Raw genomic sequence first — 20269 nt, 5'->3', positions numbered from 1 at the left:
ATGTTTTAAAGATAATATTATTCAATTTAGTCTTAAAATGCACTTATGTACACCAGGGAAATATGCATTGCAGGGGAGTATGTACCCGAACCCCCCTGCCAAACTACATTTTGTGACCTTGGGAATTTACAAACCCTGCTTATGGCCCTAGTTCTATTCTATCTAATGAAATATGAGGTAAATGTGTGAATAGGCTACATATTTCTCCAAATGTGCACGCTTTTTGGACTAAAGGTTTGTATGTGTATGCACTATGATCAAAAAGAACTGAGGGCAAACGCAACTGAATGTAGAGGTTTGTTTTTCAATAACTATTGATTGATAGTGGTCAAATATTGAAGCTGTCTAATCTGTCTAATACTACAGCTACTACAATAACAGGATGCATACAATTCACATTATATAAAAATTATGACTTTATTTTAATTCTTAGAAACTGTCAAGAAGGTTGAGACCTCTGAGACAGGACCACATATTTTATACATTTAGTAGCTACTTTTACTGTTTTACCATGAAAAATTCATGGTAAACACGAAAGCAAGATTGAAAGCACACTTTTTTTCTTTCTTTTTTACTGTAAGCATTTGTGGTTGTGAATACAGCATTACACAGTACGAAAGAAAAGAAATACATCAACCATGTATAGTTGGACAGAAACAATGGCCGTGTTTGAAAAATGAAATTAAAATACTTCCTGTTAGATTTTTGTGTGTTTCATAGAGAATGGTGTGTTGTGTTTTGCAAAAAGTGTTTCATGAAACCAAGTCAAAGGCCGAGAAGTAGTGAATGGCTTTGCAGACTTGGTGTGTGGTTTTGTGTGAAGTTGAAAAAAAACTGTAAAGTAATATATATATATATATATATATATATATATATATATATATATATATATATATTCTCCATTCATATCTGCATAAGCACTTTCCTATCTCTAATTTTTTTCTTTAATGCATCTTTGATCTCTTTGGTTCTGAAGCAGTATATCATCGGATTGACAACAGGTGGGAGCAGACTGTACCACATAATTAACAAAACCCGGATGCCAGGTGAGATTGCAATTGTCACATCATGCACATAAACAACACATCTGGGCACATAGTACAGACAAATGATAAGAAGCTGAGGAGTGCAAGTTGAGAATGTTTTATATCGGGCCTGAATGTCTGAGATTTTGAAAACAGATGTGATGATGGCAATAAAAGAAAATATAATAAATATTAATGGGCCCAAAAGAACAAACATAGCACATGAAAATGAAAAAAAATGTTTTTGCCTTACATCTCCACAAGACAGTTTAATTATTGAATTTTGGTCACAGTAATTTTGGGTTATTACATTAGAACTGCAGAAGGGCTCACTGAAGGCATGAAAAACAATGACTGACATCCACGATATACAGATTGCCCAAAGCGCAGCACATGCCAAAAAAATTGTTTTGTTTGTAATAAGGACACAGTATCTCAGTGGGTTACAAACTGCAACAAACCGATCAATGGCCATTAATAGCATTAGGAAAGAGTTAATACTCCCTAAGTAGTGAACAAAAAACATCTGCACAAAACAACTATAAAATGATATATCACTGCTATTGAAAAAGTATTTTGCAATGGCTTTAGGCAGCGTTGCAGTTCCAAAAGCAAGATCACACACAGCAAGATTACAGAAGATTAAATAGGTGGGTTTCTGAAGGCTTCTCTCATAAGCAATGAATGCAATAATAAAGATATTTCCTCCTGCCAGTGTCAAATAGACAAAGAACAAAAGGGTTCCTACAGCTCCATGATACTGAGGATGGAGTCCTGGAAATCCCAGCAGGTAGAATTCGGTAAAGACAGTGATATTGGTATAGGTCATGACTCTATACAGCTTCACAATTACCTCATACAACAAGAATGTAAAAAATACAATTTTTACATTGACAATTACACAAGCATTTGACTGTCAAGGCAAAATTAAACAACATACAAACATTTTGTACAATTATTCTCTTTATAAAGTACAGATTATATTGATAAGCTATAATTCACATACATACCTCCATGGAAACTATTTAGATATGAATAGCATAATGTAATAAATTGAGTTTAATGGGATCTGTCCACCAGACTTCACTAATTCACTAATTGTATTAATACACAAAACAAAAAAGAATCTGCCATGTATGCCATTGGTATGACATATAAAAACATCTTTCTCTCTGTGCATCCATCTGACAATGACAAAGACACCGTTTATCATCACTTTTGAAACTAATGACACCTCCTACAGGGTGACGTGTTGTTTAGAGTTTCTCCTGTCTCATTACAGCATGATGATTATATTTTTTCATGAAAACAGTTTGATTTCTTTGACAAAACTGACATACTTGTGTCAAGCTATGGTTTGAAATAATCCCTACAAAATTTTGGGGGGCATGCTACTATTAAGTGACCTCAATTGTTGACATAGCCTACAGCAGTGGTTCCCAACCACATTCCTGGAGGCCCACCAACACTGCGCATTTTGCATGTCTCCTTTGTCTGACACACCCAGTTTAGATATTTGAGACACTACTAATGAGCTGATAACCTTAATCAGGTGTGTTTGATTGAGGAGACAATGTGCAGTGTTGGTAGGCCTCCAGGAATGTGGTTGGGAACCACTGGTCTACAATAAGAGCTATGAAGTAGCATATAGCTGAGATACAAATTTCTTAGGAGAATTTGATGAGTAGTTCATGTTTGAGACTAAGCTGAGGCCAAAACAGTTTTAAATTAAATTGCTTTAAATAAACAACTTGATTTTAATTAGCTTTAATGAGTGCGCTATCACACAATTCATCTTCAGTCAGACTATTCAGATCCTTCTGACAAAATCACTGAATGTTCCATGAAATCCTCCAATCTCCATAAACAAATGCATGATCTTCCACAGCAAGCCATATATTAATCATGTTCATACTTTTTTTCTGAATCAATTTAATTGTCACAATTATTATTAATGCTTATGTAATTAATGTCAAATGCAAATAAGAAATCAATCAAATTGATATCCAACACTGGAATCTGTTTTATGTTAATATAAGGATTAATATTAGTTTGACTACAGTTTGTCCAGCTCAAGTGATAAAACATATTAGAGCAACTGTTAAGGAATACCAATTTGTTTATTTTGAAGTAGGCTCCTTAAAACCGTTTTTACCTCTTCTGTTCTTAAACAATAAATGAGGGAGTTGATCATGGGTGGTAAAAGAGTGTACATCATATCAAGGACTAAACGCAGATCAGTACTGAACTTTATACCAATGTTGTCAAACAAATAAATAAAACACCTGGGTAGAAAATAGAGAACAATTATGATGAGCTGAGGACTGCAGGTGGAGAAAGTCTTCATCCTTCCTCGAGTGCTTGAAATTCGCATAACTGCTACAAATATGGAGCAGTATGAGAAAACAGTAATAGCGAAGGACCCCATCAGTACTACAACGGCATAAATGAGAGCTGGAACACTATACAGTGCTCTGTTTGTGCATGCCAGTGTTGTAATTGAAACATGATCACAGTAACAGTGAATAATTGTGTTTTCTGCACAATAAGGGAGAGGGTAAGCTCGAATGACTATCATTAAGGGTCCTACTAAACTCAAAACCCAAGAGCCAAGGATCAAAATGAGTACATTTCTGTTTATCATGATGCCATGATATTGAAGTGGGTAACATATTGCTGCATATCGATCTATAGCCATTACTGCTAGAACATATGAACAGACACCGCCTAAATAATGCACAAAGAACATCTGAACAAAGCAACCCAAGAACAAAATGCTTTCATCTTGGAACCAATACCTGCAAATTATCTTTGGTAATGTTGTGGTGCTGAATAGTACATCACACACAACAAGATTTATAATGAAATAAAGGTCCTTCATCAGGGGAATCTGCCAGGGAGGGGCTGACGTGAGGAGCATCAGGTCTGAGAACCAGGTCTGGGTGGGCCAGTAAGGTGCAACCATCAAGACCTGCTCCTCGTCCTCCATGACCTTGCACAGTGTCTGTATAAGTAGGCTCACCGGCGAAAACGCATTTTGCATAGGCCCCGGTGCCAGCTCTGTGTGAAAGTGTCTGTGCTGCGGGATTACCTTAGTCAGGGAGTAAAAGAGTGGGTAATGGGAGGACTCCTGGGAGATTAACAAGTCTACACGTGCGTCCCCGAATCAACTCCAGATCAGCTGGACCTCCTGGGGATGGAGTCTCCATTCTCCGGAAGCGTGCGCTATGAGAGTGCATCGGCTGCATGATGTGCATGGTGTGGAGCGACCTGAGCCCCTGCTGACTCCAGAGGAGGAGATGGCGGGGGAGTTTTGACATACCACGTGAGCGTACCCTGCCTGGGCAGTTGATGTACACAACCATCACAGTGTTGTCTGTGTGGGCCAACATGTGCTTGCCCTGAAGCAGTAGTCTAAACCGGCACAGGGCGAGTAGCGCTTCCAGCAACTCTAAGCAATTGATATGCCACTGCAGTTGAGGCCCCGTCCAGGAGACCAGGTCTGTGTCCCCATTGCATACAGTGACCCAGCCTGCTTAGAAGGCATTTGTTGTAACAACAACATGCCTGGACACTTGTTCTAAGGACAGTTCGACCTGTAGAAAGGCAAGGTGTGACCAAGGGCTGAAAGTTCAGCGACAGATTGGTGTGATGGTCACACGGAGTGTGCTGTGGCACCATGTCCATCTTGGGACTGTGTAGGCATTGCTGAAAGGTCGTTGAGTTAGTTGAGAATGCACACACCCACTTCCCTTAATGGGGCAAGGGCAGCCTCTGCAACTTTGGTAAAGACATGAGGAGATGGGGACAGCCAAAAGGGGAGGACCTTGTACTGAAACACTCAACCCTCGAAAGCAAACCGAAGAAACAGTCTGTGTCGAAGCAGAATCGAGACACAGAAGTAAGTGTCCTTCAGGTCACTTTCTGAGTGTCTTTTGAAGGGCCCGGTTCAAAACTCGTATATCCAAGATTGGCCGTAACCTGTCGCCTTCCTTGGGTACGTAAAACCCAACTTCATCTCGGCTTGAGGGACAGGCTCTATTGCGTCCTTCGCCAGAATGACCACAATCTCCATGCATAGGACAGTCCGACAGACCGCTGAACCTGTGGGGACACCTGGTGAACTAAATCATGTAGCCGAATTGTCTGAATGGCAAATTGGGATACAATGTCAAATTGTCTCCCAGGCTCCCAGGCTCTGCACACGTGGCACCAAAGGGACAACCAACATACCTGAAAATTTCCCCCCTTGGCAACGAGCAGACTGGGGGCCAACCCGCAGCAGCTTGGTGGCGGTGGTATCACGACAGAGCAGGATGTGCTTTATGACCTCTGTCTGCTTTTGGACTGCTTAGAACTGCTGGACAAAGTCCTCAACAGTGTCACTGAAGAAGCCACCTTGTGAGATGGTGGCGTCGAGAAACTGCACTTTGTCAGCATCCCACATCTGCAAGTTTTGAGCAGTAAAGGGGCCTTCCATGACCTCTAAACCTCCTTGCGCACTTCCGGGAAGAAATGCACTGAGGCAGGACGTGGCTGTGAACCGCAAGCCGTACACAGGAACCAGTCATCCAACCGGGGATGACTGGATGATCTACTGGCCATCAACTTTAAATCTGATTCAGTGTGATCGATCACCCCGGAAGAGAAAAGCTCAGCTTCATCTGCCTCTCCAGAGGACAATAGCTCACTCTCTGATGCAGCTATCGATATCTGATCATCACCCAGAAATGAAAATTCTTTCAGTAATTACTCATCCTCATGTTGTTCCACACCTGTAAGACCTTCGTTCATCTTCAGAACACAAATAAAGATATTTTTTGATGAAATCCAAGAGGTATATGACTCGTCCATAGACAGCAATATAACCACCACTTTCAAGGTCCAGAAAGGTACTAAAGACATTGTTAAAAAAGTTGACGTGACTGCAGTGGTTCAACCTCACTGTTATGAAGTGACGAGAATACTTTTTGTGTGCAATTAATTAATTGTGAGTAATTAATGACAGAATTTTCATTTTTGGGTGAACTAACCCTTTTAAAACATGCTCAGCTTTGTCAGTATTAACACAACGTTGAACGTGATTGACAGATAGGGAACCATTTTATTTAAACAACTGGCAAGGTCAATCATATATTATTTCAAATGCTGTCATTATCTGCCTAAGTGTGAGAGTTGGATTGAGCACCACAGTGCATCCAACTTTATCTATCAGTAGAATGCTGACAGTGCAAGCTTTTCGTGTCATGAACTTAAAATCACCATGACATCAAAGTGAACAATTATTATTGCAGTATTTATCAATCATAACTGATTTACTTGATTTGTTTTTGAATCCATGTGCCCTTGTACTGTAATCTTTAATCAAATTAAATTATCCAATAAATTCCCAATGGACAAAATCATTCCACCCTATACTTTTTCTTGTTCAAGAAGCCGTTTCACTGGGATATAATACTCACTATATGGAAGAAAAGACCATTGCAACTTCTGTGTCGACTTTTCCCGTGCATGGAAAACGTGTTATCACTCATTATTGTTTCTGGTTTGTATACATCACATTTTCCGGTACGCTTAGGTAAAGTTTCTTGTGAGCATGTACAAGTTCCTAAACTAACAATATAAACAACAAATACAATAGGTTCAACAAAATAAGTAACTTTCCTCTGCAACATAAACAGGAACAAAGATAAAATAACTTATAGGAGAGTTTTATGTTCCATTTCATGACAAACATACTGAACATCACATGCAATAAAAACGGGGTGTTCAAGGAAATCTTGACCTCATCTTGAATCATAACAATATGGCATATCATTCACATTTATCTTTCCTTTTATACTCTTTACATTTCTATGAATTTACATTATGTATATGATTAATTCATGTATTTTTAGAGGCATAGTGAAAAATTCTAACAAACGATTCTAAATACAAACATTAGGCCAACCTATTTCATAAATTATCATTACAAAACTACCATATTGTCCATAATATATTATAACCACTGTAAATAATGATAGAACCAAAGGGACCAAAAATGTCTTCATTTCTGAAAGTTGAAAATAATTTTTTCAAGTTCAGGAGACCTTCAAAAGGCTTACATTACTGTTCTTGGCATTCAGTCCAGTTCAACACCTACTGGATTTTTTTTTTGTATGTTTTGAAAAAAAGGGGATATTATCTAAAGTTGTGGACCTTTAGACAATAGCACATCAGAGCAACCGTAAAGGAATACTAATTTGTTTCTTTTGAAAATGTCTTCTAAATACCTTTTTTACCTCTTCTGTTCTCAAACAATAAATAAGCGGGTTGATCATGGGTGGTAGCAGACTATACATCATAATAATAACTAATCGAAAATCAGTGCTGAATTGTATACCAATGTTGCCAGATAAATAATTAAATAACCTGGGTATGAAAAAGAGAACAATTATGATGAGCTGAGGACTGCAGGTGGAGAAAGTCTTCATCCTTCCTTGAGTACCTGAAATTCGCATAACTGCTGCAAATATGGAGCAGTATGAGAAAATAATAAGAGCAAAGGGTCCCAACAGTATTGCAAAAGCATAGATGAGAGCTGGAACCCTATATAGTGTTCTGTCTGTGCATGCCAATGTTGTGATGGAAAAATGATCACAGTAACAGTGAATAATTGTGTTTTCTGTACAATAAGGGAGAGGGTAAGTTCGAATTACCATTGCCAACGGGCCTAACAAGCCTAAAATCCAAGAGCCAAAGAACAGAACGGCTACATTTCTGTTTGTCATGATACTATGATATTGAAGTGGGTAACATATTGCTACATAGCGATCTATAGCAATTACTGCCAGAACAAGTGAACAAACGCTGCCTAAATAATGCACAAAGAACATCTGAACAAAGCAACCCAAGAATGAAATGGTTCCATCTTGGAACCAATACCTGCTAATTATCTTTGGTAATGTTGTGGTGCTGAATAATACATCACATACAACAAGATTTATAATGAAATAATATACAGGCTTCTGAAGGCTCTTAGTCATTACAAACAATGCAAAAAATACAGCATTTCCCACCAGTGTACACACATAAACAAAAAAGAGAAGTGCTGATACAAGGCCATAGTAATGAGGTTGAAGTCCAGGAAAGCCGACTATGACAAAATCCTTTACAAAGCTGATGTTTCCCATTGATAAGATGAATTAGTCCTTAAAGAAATATATGTGTCTTCTTTCTGTATGCATAAAATTTATCATTTAATGTTAGTTCAATATATATATATATATATTTTTTTTTGTATATATATATATATATATATATATATATATATATATATAGTTTTGATTTTATAATGTACTTGCTACAGAATACACTATAACTGTAATAATAGCAATAGCTGGATAGTTTAACGAATATAAAAGAAACAAACCTCTCTGTTTCACAGGCTACTGTTGAAGTGTATTATGCTCCTTGTACTGAGATGTGCTGGTCTCATTTTTTTATATATATATCTGACATGTACATTGTAAAAAGCCTATGGCCAGAAAAACAAATGATGTAGTTGCTCCAGGGACAGTGACAAAATTACCATGTAATTTTTCTAAACCTCTATAGTTTTTCTCAATTGCTAAAACACTAAATCCCATTCTCTGAACCAAATACTCAGTGGCCTAAACAAATTTTTTTAAAATAAATCAATCTTTTTGCAAAACTCTAAACAAGGGGTGTAACGATTCACTCGTTTTCTCGATGCATCGATTACAAATCCTGACTATGCATATGCATCGATTTTGAAACATGTTTTTTGAATCGTGAATCCTTCATTTTGGTCGATAATCGATGTAAAATGCAAAGAATCTGATTAATCGCGATTCTATAGTGATTCAGTGCTTTAAACTATATAAACATTAAATTACTACATGCGCAAATTGATGGAGTCATTTTGCGCCTTCCCTCACAGCTCTCATTCACAGATACGCGCGGCTGCACTTTACCCTTTCACTGGATTGTGCTCACGCTCAGTCGTAGTCCACGTTTGAGCTCTCCTCAGGACGGCCACTGCTGTTCACATGAGCATATGACAGTTCCCTTTCGTGGGAACTATTGATGCTGCGTGAAACGCATTGGGAACCTTCTGCGTGATATCGTCATTGAAGCACTCCTGTATCCAACCAATCGTGTAACGAGACGTCAGAGGCGGGTGATGTCACGGACCAGGAAACTATAAAGCATGCCCGGATGCAGAGAACGCTAGCTTCTGTTATCTACAGCAAGCACTCTATGTTATCCCGTGTGTCTTATTTATTGTTGTCTGTCCATATATATATTATTGGTTTCACTCTTCGTCTGAGGACAAGAGCTGCAGCAACAAGTGTGTGTGTCTAAGATCGCTGTTGTGCGTCTTATTGTTTGTGATTTATCTCTCTTTGTCTGAGGACAAGAGTTTCAACATACATACATACATACATACACCTCATAAGACACAAAAATATATAAAGAAATGGCGGATGAAAGCAGCAAGCGGTTCAGGAAATGTGTCCATCCCTGCACTCCCTTTATCCCTGACGGGGATACGCACGATATGTGTGTTGTTTGCCTGGGGGTTGAGCATGCGCAGGCAGCTCTCGAGGGAGCTGTCTGCGTGCATTGCGAAAGGCTCGCCCTCAGAGTGCTGCGATCTCTCCGGGCACTCTTTGATAGAGCGGAGGGTGCCTCGGTTGATGTTCCCTGCGGATCGGGTCCCGCTGCTGCCAAGGCAGAGCGAAGGCTCCATTCGTGGGGTTCACAAATGGATCTGGCAGCGGGGGTTGAGACGGGCCCCGCCCTATCTCTCCCTTTAGCTGCCAGACCCACTGTCTCTCCTGCCATGGTGGAAGCACGCCTAGCGGTTTCTTCCCCTCGGGGAGAGACATCGGCACTTCATCTGTCTTCATCTGAGGATGTTGATGTGATGAGTGTCGACGCAGTGGAAGAGGAACCGCCATCTTCTTCCTCTGCAGATGAGGAGCTCATGGAGGTAGTGGCCAGAGCTGTTGCCAAATTAAATATTAGCTGGCCAGAAGCAGAGCGGGGAGATGTAAGACCTAAAAGCAAACTCAATGAGCGCTTTCTCCCCACGCGGTCATTACCTCCACATCGGTGCTTACCGTTCTTTCCAGATCTACACACTGAGGTGTCTAGATCATGGAATAGACCAGTCCAACACAGAGTGTTCAGCCCCCAGACCTCGGTCTATAGCAACATCATGGGGCTGAAACAGTATGGTTATGCGGCGATGCCCCGGGTTGAAGAGACGCTCGCGGGCTATCTCTCACCCGAGTCGGCATCGTCATTAAAAGCACCGACGTTGCCCACCAAGCCCCTTAAGACTACATCTTCCTTGGTGGGCAAAGCTTATGCGGCAGCAGGGCAGGCAGCAGCGTGTCTTCACACCATGGCGCTGCTGCAAGCTTATCAAGCTGAAGTGCTGGGGGAAATTGATACCAGCGGGGAGGCCACATTTGGGTGCATCCAGGAACTGCGCATGGCGACAGACCTGGCTCTCCGTGCCACCAAGGAGACGGCTAAAGAAGTGGGCCGTTCTATGGCAACCCTGGTGGCCATGGAGAGGCACTTGTGACTGAACCTCTCCGACATAAGGGACAGAGATAAGTCTGCCCTTATGGACGCACCGCTGTCTCCTGCGGGCCTCTTCGGTGATGCAGTCACAACTGTCATCGAGAGGTTCCAGGAGACCAAGAAACAATCTGCGGCGTTTCTAAAATCCCCGCCGAGACTGTTGAGCTAACATAGCAAGCATTTGAAGTACGGCACAGTTGGGATTGCGTTCCCAATGCATTTCACGCAGCGTCGATAGTTCCCACGAAAGGGAACGTCTCGGGTTACGGATGTAACCCGGTTCCCTGAGTAAGGGAACGAGACGCTGCGTCTCTTGCCGTACCCCTGCATGCTTGCGAGTGCTTGCTTCAGATTTTCCACAGAAGCTAGCGTTCTCTGCATCCTGGCATGCTTTATAGTTTCCTGGTCCGTGACGTCACCCGCCTCTGACGTCTCGTTACACGATTGGTTGGATACAGGAGTGCTTCAATGACGATATCACGCAGAAGGTTCCCAATGCGTTTCACGCAGCGTCTCGTTCCCTTACTCAGGGAACCAGGGTTACATCTGTAACCCGAGACGTTCTCCATTATGACCTGTTCAAGCCATTTTTGCATGGAAAAGTCGGAAATGGTTAATTGACATTAGATTACCTCTACAGACTGCAGATACACACACAATGCAGCGCGTGCTTACCATTTTTAATATCACTCATGCTGATCACTTTCATTATTCCACACCGCTCATGCGCATCAGATGAATTTAAGGTCATTAAAAGTCGTCAGTGCCTTAAACAGTATAACAAGAGTATAACCATTTTAAGGCGTCTTATATTTTGTAGATGGAAAAACAAATCGCGATACTTCCTAATGTGATTATTATTAATTTCATTAAATAAATGTGAGGGCTGCATGTTTTAAAGTCAAAAGATGGCGCTGTTGCGCGTTCTTCAGAGCAGCTCGCATTCAATGATTAGCGCACATTTGTCAACCATTGCTTATGAACTAATGCTGATCAATTATCACAAAGTTTACTTTATATTATTTATATTATATTGTGTTGTAAACGGTTGTAGCAACGTAATTTTTTAATCCTTATCTGAACTTGAATGAGCAGGAAAAGTAAAGCACAGACCTTTTAAAATAAGTAAAGTCAAGCAGTATGTATATCAATTGCCCCTGTTTGTTATTTAGTTACACAAACACACATTTAATATATTTATATATTTATTTCCATATATTTATATTTGTTTCATTTGATTCAAAGTAAACTGTTGTAGCTTCAGGAAGGAAGGACTAAGAACATTATTTGACACATATTATTCAATATAACGATTTTACTAGCATCAGGGTTATTATAGTTAACTAAAACCATTAAAAAAAAATTTATTGCTTGAAATAAAAATACTAAAATAAAAATCTATACAAACTAACAGACATGTTTAAAAACAACAACAAATAAAACAAAAAATTAAATAAATAAATAAAACAAAAAAATGAAAGCAGAAAATATAAAAATCTAGTCGGATTCAAAATATTAACAAAAACTATAATAGTATAAAGTGAAAATAGTGATATTCATTTCCCAGAAAAGTCACAAGATGAAAAAGCTGAAACTGTAAAGGGGAGATTTAAAAACTCAAAAGAATGACTAAACATAAGTAATTTTAAAATTCTAAGTTCATTGTTGTGTGGCTCTTAAAAAAATATTTGGTGCCTCTTTTTCCCCCTATAGGAGCCAATGGCTCCTTAATGAATTGTTTTGTCTGGAGCCCTGTTATAACATTCCTTCAGCAGCTGCTGTGAGACACTGTTGCACACTGCAGTAAGCTAGATCGATTTTAGAATATCATATTAAATGATGGATGGCTTGTGTTGATAAATGGCATGCAATTAATTTTAAAACGTATTGTATGATGGAGAAAATGCTGTATTACTGTTAATAAAAATAAAGCTACATCTGATTATGCTTTAGCTACTTCACAAAATAGTGTTTTTCTCTGAGGCATGGTAAAGCATGGTACTCGCAAAAAACAAAAAAAACAAAACAAAAAAAAAACCAAACAAACAAGAAAATGATATTTAAACAATAAGACTAAACGTGTTGAGCTATATAACAATATTTCGGTTTCTGTCTATAAATATATCAAAACAGTTGTTCCCTTGCCTATTAAAACATGTAAATATTAAAGCATCTTTGGTGTTTCCATGGTTTCTACAAAATAAAACCAGAAACCGAGGGTAACGCGGGAATGACGCAGGTGACTCCTCACACGTCCTGGAGCCTTGGTTAAAATTGCAATTTTCTCACGATTTACAAATAGTTGTAAACATTTGGGATATTGTAAGTACTCAAGTGAACAAAATATATAACACTGGCCTAGTGGTTTTTGGATATTTTACTGCAAAATTCTTACATATTGCACCTTTAACACATTAACTAATGTTTAACTAATGAACCTTATTTTAAAGTGTTACCAATAAAATATAAAAAAAAAATAAATATATAGTAGATCATAAACGTAAAGAAATACCAATTTGCCTCTTTTGAAATTGTCTTCTTAAAATCTTTTTTACCTCTTCTGTTCTTAAACAATAAATGAGGGGGTTGATCATGGGTGGTAACAGACTGTACATCATAATAATGACTAATCGCAAATCAGTACTGAACTTTAAACCGGTGTTGCCAAACAAATAAATAAAACACCTGGGTAGAAAATAGAGAGCAATTATGATGAGCTGAGGACTGCAGGTGGAGAAAGTCTTCATCTTTCCTCGAGTGCTTGAAATTCGTATAACTGCCACAAAGATGGAAACGTATGAAAAAACGATAACAGCAAGGGACCCCATAAGTACTACAAGGGCATTGATGAGAGCTGGAACACTATACAGTGCTCTGTCTGTGCATGCCAGTGTTGTAATTGAAACATGATCACAGTAACAGTGAATAATTGTGTTTTCTGCACAATAAGGGAGAGGGTAAGCTCGAATGACTATCATTAAGGGTCCTAATAAACTCAAAACCCAAGAGCCAATGATCAAAATGAGTACATTTCTGTTTGTCATGATGCCATGATATTGAAGTGGGTAACATATTGCTGCATATCGATCTATAGCCATTACTGCTAGAACATATGAACAGACACCGCCTAAATAATGCACAAAGAACATCTGAACAAAGCAACCCAAGAACGAAATGCTTTCATCTTGGAACCAATACCTGCTAATTATCTTTGGTAATGTTGTGGTGCTGAATAGTACATCACACACAACAAGATTTATAATGAAATAATACACAGGCTTCTGAAGGCTCTTAGTCATTACAAACAGAGTAAAAAATACAGAATTTCCCACCAATGTACACACATAAACAAAAAACAGAAGTGCTGATACAAGGCCATGGTAATGAGGTTGAAGTCCAGGAAAGCCAACTATGACAAATTCATTTACAAAGCTGATGTTTCGCATTGACATGATGAATATTAGTCCTCCTTAGAGAAATCTCTAAATGTGACTTTTCATCTTCTGTATGAAGGAAATGTAGACTTTAACATTAGTACAATATTTACAACTCTAAAAATACACTTTTAAAAGTGTTTTGATTTTATACTTCACTTAGCATGCTACTAAAATACACTATATAGCTGGATTGTTTAACAAATAATAACAAAGAATAAAGAGAAACAACCTGCCACATTTGTTTCACAGACTACTATTATAGTCCATTCTGCTCCTTACGCCGAGATGTTCTGGACTCAGTTAGTTTATATCTGACATGTAAATCATGAAGACTATGGCCTGAAACACTGATGACACAGATGCTCCAGGGACATTGACAAAATTCCATGCAGTTCTTAGCCTGTAATTTTATTCTTAGTCAAGAAAGTATACATTCAAGCAAAATGTTTTTCTCTCTCTCTCACTCTCTCTCTTTTTTTTGCTATTGAGTTCTGACCCTGAAAATTATGACTTTGAGGAACAACTTCAGCAGTTACTGTGAATAAGGATGATGAATATATAATGATTAAAAATGACAATTTTGTTTACTCACCCTAATGTAAATCCAAATTCATATGCTAAAATGTTTTCACTGAACACAAACAAACATACTTCAAGAATTTTTACCCTACCGAGTGTCTATAAAAATATGAGCATACAGGTTCAAAATGAAAGTAGTCATATGCTCATAGAATATCAGTTCAACAGATTAAATAAAAATTGTGACATTTTTGTGTTTTAATTGATAATTGATTAAAGTAATTTTTTGTTAGATGCATTTAATATGATATGATATACTCTTTCTCATTATGTCAAAACTGCCAATTGCTATATATGTTTTTGCTTCTGCTCCAAACTCTTTTGCAGGAAGAAAAGCACAGAGCTTATCCAGCATTTCCAGGGGTCTTCCCTCCTGGAAAAGCAACACTCAGTGAACAGACTCCACTTCAAAGCACAAGCTCACCTAGTAGAGGGAGCTCTTGAGTTATAGTGTCTAAATGGTAGGCCACTTAAGTTCTCTGCGTCCCGTCCAGAAGCTACACATGGTGGTTCTAGAGGTCTGGATGCGTGTGCCATATGGTACCCCATCCCTGAGAAAGAAGCTCCTTCCTCAGGGGAATCTGCCAGGGAGGGGCTGACGTGAGGAGCATCAGGTCTGAGAACCAGGTCTGGGTGGGCCAGTAAGGTGCAACCATCAAGACCTGCTCCTCGTCCTCCATGACCTTGCACAGTGTCTATATAAGTAGGCTCACTGGCGAAAACGCATTTTGCATAGGCCCCGGTGCCAGCTCTGTGTGAAAGTGTCTGTGCTGTGGGATTACCTTAGTCAGGGAGTAAAAGAGTGGGTAATGGGAGGACTCCTGGGAGATTAACAAGTCTACACGTGCGTCCCCGAATCAACTCCAGATCAGCTGGACCTCCTGGGGATGGAGTCTCCATTCTCCGGAAGCGTGAGCTATGAGAGTGCATCGGCTGCATGATGTGCATGGTGTAGAGCGACCTGAGCCCCTGCTGACTCCAGAGGAGGAGATGGCGGGGGAGTTTTGACATACCACGTGAGCGTACCCTGCCTGGGCAGTTGATGTACACAACCATCACAGTGTTGTCTGTGTGGGCCAACATGTGCTTGCCCTGAAGCAGTAGTCTAAACCGGCACAGGGCGAGTAGCGCTTCCAGCAACTCTAAGCAATTGATATGCCACTGCAGTTGGGGCCCCGTCCAGGAGACCAGGTCTGTGTCCCCATTGCACTGGGCCCCAGTGACCCAGCCTGCTTAGAAGGCATTTGTTGTAACAACAACATGCCTTGACACTTGTTCTAAGGACAGTTCGACCTGTAGAAAGGCAAGGTGTGACCAAGGGCTGAAAGTTCAGCGACAGATTGGTGTGATGGTCACACGGAGTGTGCTGTGGCACCATGTCCATCTTGGGACTGTGTAGGCATTGCTGAAAGGTCGTTGAGTAAGTTGAGAATGCACACACCCACTTCCCTTAATGGGGCAAGGGCAGCCTCTGCAACTTTGGTAAAGACATGAGGAGATGGGGACAGCCAAAAGGGGAGGACCTTGTACTGAAACACTCAACCCTCGAAAGCAAACCGAAGAAACAGTCTGTGTCGAAGCAGAATCGAGACACAGAAGTAAGTGTCCTTCAGGTCACTTTCTGAGTGTCTTTTGAAGGGCCCGGTTCAAAACTCGTAGATCCAAGATTGGCCGTAACCTGTCGCCTTCCTTGGGTACGTAAAACCCAACTTCATCTCGGCTTGAGGGACAGGCTCTATTGCGTCCTTCGCCAGAATGACCACAATCTCCATGCATAGGACAGTCCGACAGACCGCTGAACCTGTGGGGACACCTGGTGAACTAAATCATGTAGCCGAATTGTCTGAATGGCAAATTGGGAGACAATGTCAAATTGTCTCCCAGGCTCCCAGGCTCTGCACACGTGGCACCAAAGGGACAACCAACATACCTGAAAATTTCCCCCCTTGGCAACGAGCAGACTGGGGGCCAACCCGCAGCAGCTTGGTGGCGGTGGTATCACGCCAGAGCAGGATGTGCTTTATGACCTCTGTCTGCTTTTGGACTGCTTAGAACTGCTGGACAAAGTCCTCAACAGTGTCACTGAAGAGGCCACCTTGTGAGATGGTGGCGTCGAGAAACTGCACTTTGTCAGCATCCCACATCTGCAAGTTTTGAGCAGTAAAAGGTGCCTTCCATGACCTCTAAACCTCCTTGCGCACTTCCGGGAAGAAAGGCACTGATGCAGGACGTGGCTGTGAACCGCAAGCCGTACACAGGAACCAGTCTTCCAACCGGGGATGACTGGATGATCTACTGGCCATCAACTTTAAATCTGATTCAGTGTGATCGATCACCCCAGAAGAGAAAAGCTCAGCTTCATCTGCCTCTCCAGAGGACAATAGCTCACTCTCTGATGCAGCTATTGATATCTGATCCTCACCCAGAAATGAAAATTCTTTCAGTAATTAATCACCCTCATGTTGTTCCACACCTGTAAGACCTTCGTTCATCTTCAGAACACAAATAAAGATATTTTTTGATGAAATCCAAGAGGTATATGACTCGTCCATAGACAGCAATATAACCACCACTTTCAAGGTCCAGAAAGGTACTAAAGACATTGTTAAAAAAGTTGACGTGACTGCAGTGGTTCAACCTCACTGTTATGAAGCGACGAGAATACTTTTTGTGTGCAATTAATTAATTGTGAGTAATTAATGACAGAATTTTCATTTTTGGGTGAACTAACCCTTAAAAAAGATGCTCGGCTTTGTCAGTATTGACACAACGTTGAACGTGATTGACAGATAGGGAACCATTTTATTTAAACAACTGGCAAGGTCAATCATATATTGTTTCAAATGCTGTCATTATATAAGTGTGAGAGTTGGATTGAGCACCACAGTGCATCCAACTTTATCTATCAGTAGAATGCTGACAGTGCAAGCTTTTCGTGTCATGAACTTAAAGTCACCATGACATCAAAATTAACAATTATTATTGTAGTATTTATCAATCATAACTGATTTACTTGATTTTTTTTTTTTTTTTTTTTTTTTATCCATGTGCCCTTGTACTGTAATCTTTAATCAAATTAAGTTATACAATAAATTCCCAATGAATCATTGCAACTTCTGTGTCGACTTTTCCCGTGCATGAAAAATGTGTTATCACTCATTATTGTTTCTGGTTTGTATACATCACATTTTCCGGTACGCTTAGGTAAAGTTTCTTGTGAGCATGTACAAGCTCCTAAACTAACAATATAAACAACAAATACAATAGGTTCAACAAAATAAGTAACTTTCCTCTGCAACATAAACAGGAACAAAGATAAAATAACTTATAGGAGAGTTTTATGTTCCATTTCATGACAAACATACTGAACATCACATGCAATAAAAATGGGGTGTTCAAGGAAATCTTGACCTCATCTTGAATCATAACAATATGGCATATCATTCACATTTATCTTTCCTTTTATACTCTTTACATTTCTATGAATTTACATTATGTATATGATTAATTCATGTATTTTTAGAGGCATAGTGAAAAATTCTAACAAACAATTCTAAATACAAACATTAGGCCAACCTATTTCATAAATTATCATTACAAAACTACCATATTGTCCATAATATATTATAACCACTGTAAATAATGTTAGAACCAAAGGGACCAAAAATGCCTTCATTTCTGAAAGTTAAAACTCAATTTTTCAAGTTCAGGAGACCTTCAAAAGGCTTACATTACTGTTCTTGGCATTCAGTCCAGTTCAGTTTTTGTATGTTTTGAAAAAAAGGGGATTTTATCTAAAGTTGAGGACCTTAAGACAATGGCAACAGTTTGACCACCTATTTAAATAAAGCACATCAAAGCAACCGTAAAGGAATACTAATTTGTTTCTTTTGAAAATGTCTTCTAAATACCTTTTTTACCTCTTCTGTTCTCAAACAATAAATAAGCGGGTTGATCATGGGTGGTAGCAGACTATACATCATAATAATAACTAATCGCAAATCAGTGCTGAATTTTATACCAATGTTGCCAGATAAATAATTAAATAACCTGGGTATGAAAAAGAGAACAATTATGATGAGCTGAGGACTGCAGGTGGAGAAAGTCTTTATCCTTCCTTGAGTACCTGAAATTCGCATAACTGCTGCAAATATGGAGCAGTATGAGAAAATAATAAGAGCAAAGGGTCCCAACAGTATTGCAAAGGCATAGATGAGAGCTGGAACACTATATAGTGTTCTGTCTGTGCATGCCAATGTTGTGATGGAAAAATGATCACAGTAACAGTGAATAATTGTGTTTTCTGTACAATAAGGGAGAGGGTAAGTTCGAATTACCATTGCCAACGGGCCTAACAAGCCTAAAATCCAAGAGCCAAAGAACAAAACGACTACATTTCTGTTTGTCATGATACTATGATATTGAAGTGGGTAACATATTGCTACATAGCGATCTATAGCAATGATTGCCAGAACAAGTGAACAAACGCTGCCTAAATAATGCACAAAGAACATCTGAACAAAGCATCCCAAGAATGAAATGGTTCCATCTTGGAACCAATACCTGCTAATTATCTTTGGTAATGTTGTGGTGCTGAATAATACATCACATACAACAAGATTTATAATGAAATAATATACAGGCTTCTGAAGGCTCTTAGTCATTACAAACAATGCAAAAAATACAGCATTTCCCACCAGTGTACACACATAAACAAAAATGAGAAGTGCTGATACAAGGCCATAGTAATGAGGTTGAAGTCCAGGAAAGCCGACTATGACAAAATCCTTTACAAAGCTGATGTTTCCCATTGATAAGATGAATTAGTCCTTAAAGAAATCTGTGTGTCTTCTTTCTGTATGCATAACATTTAATTATATTTAATGTTAGTACTATATATATATATATATATATAATTATATATATATATATATATATATATATATATATATATATATATATATATATATATATATATATATATATATATATAAGTAAAGGTTTGCTTTTATAATGTACTTGCTACAGAATACACTATAACTGTAATAATAGCAATAGCTGGATAGTTTAACAAATTAAAAGAAACAAACCTCTCTGTTTCACAGGCTACTGTTGAAGTGTATTATGCTCCTTGCACTGAGATGTGCTGGTCTCATTTTTTTATATATATATCTGACATGTACATTGTAAAAAGTCTATGGCCAGAAAAACAAATGATGCAGTTGCTCCAGGGACAGTGACAAAATTACCATGTAATTCTTCAAAACCTCTATAGTTTTTCTCAATTGCTAAAACACTAAATCCCATTCTCTGAACCAAATACTCAGTGGCCTAAACATATTTGTCAAATAAATCAATCTTTTTGCAAAACTATAAACAAGTTCATGTAGTTGGACTTAATTTGCAAATCTCGTGCATGCTTTTTGCAAAACTCTAAACAAGGGGTGTAACTGTAACGAAGGCGGGACTTCAGAGTGAGATCCATATGCGAAGCTTTATTAAATGTTGAGCGTGGTCGTACAGGCATGGTCAAACGGGGCAAACAGGAACATCAGAGACAGGCAGAAATGTAGTCAGAGAACAGGCAGTGGTCAAAAGGCAGGCAGCTATCAATCACCGAACAGTAGA

The 20269-nt window shown here is 39.1% G+C and overlaps 5 protein-coding genes across 5 annotated transcripts; all 5 read right to left on the bottom strand.

Moving 5' to 3' along the window:
- Positions 1-903: 903 nt before the first annotated feature.
- On the bottom strand, positions 904-1854 carry LOC137005075 (olfactory receptor 52K1-like). The gene has a single exon (XM_067365848.1). The coding sequence runs from the start codon at positions 1852-1854 to the stop codon at positions 904-906; it is 951 nt and encodes a 316-aa protein (XP_067221949.1).
- A 1272-nt stretch (positions 1855-3126) lies between these two features.
- On the bottom strand, positions 3127-3669 carry LOC137004189 (olfactory receptor 2L5-like). Its single transcript, XM_067364386.1, has one exon. It carries the CDS (start codon positions 3667-3669, stop codon positions 3127-3129), a length of 543 nt encoding a protein of 180 aa, XP_067220487.1.
- A 3571-nt stretch (positions 3670-7240) lies between these two features.
- Positions 7241-8200, bottom strand: LOC137005079 (olfactory receptor 2AT4-like). The gene has a single exon (XM_067365853.1). The coding sequence runs from the start codon at positions 8195-8197 to the stop codon at positions 7241-7243; it is 957 nt and encodes a 318-aa protein (XP_067221954.1). The 5' UTR covers positions 8198-8200.
- Positions 8201-13117: 4917 nt separating this feature from the next.
- On the bottom strand, positions 13118-14077 carry LOC137004992 (olfactory receptor 1E16-like). The gene has a single exon (XM_067365731.1). The coding sequence runs from the start codon at positions 14075-14077 to the stop codon at positions 13118-13120; it is 960 nt and encodes a 319-aa protein (XP_067221832.1).
- A 4418-nt stretch (positions 14078-18495) lies between these two features.
- Positions 18496-19455, bottom strand: LOC137005039 (olfactory receptor 1E16-like). Its single transcript, XM_067365786.1, has one exon. The coding sequence runs from the start codon at positions 19450-19452 to the stop codon at positions 18496-18498; it is 957 nt and encodes a 318-aa protein (XP_067221887.1). The 5' UTR covers positions 19453-19455.
- Between the last annotated feature and the right edge of the window lie 814 nt (positions 19456-20269).

This window comes from Chanodichthys erythropterus, chromosome 17 (genome assembly GCF_024489055.1).
Source record: "Chanodichthys erythropterus isolate Z2021 chromosome 17, ASM2448905v1, whole genome shotgun sequence".
NCBI lineage: Eukaryota > Metazoa > Chordata > Actinopteri > Cypriniformes > Xenocyprididae > Chanodichthys > Chanodichthys erythropterus.
Note: the sequence above shows the minus strand (reverse complement) of the source record. Positions and strands in the feature narration are given on the sequence as shown.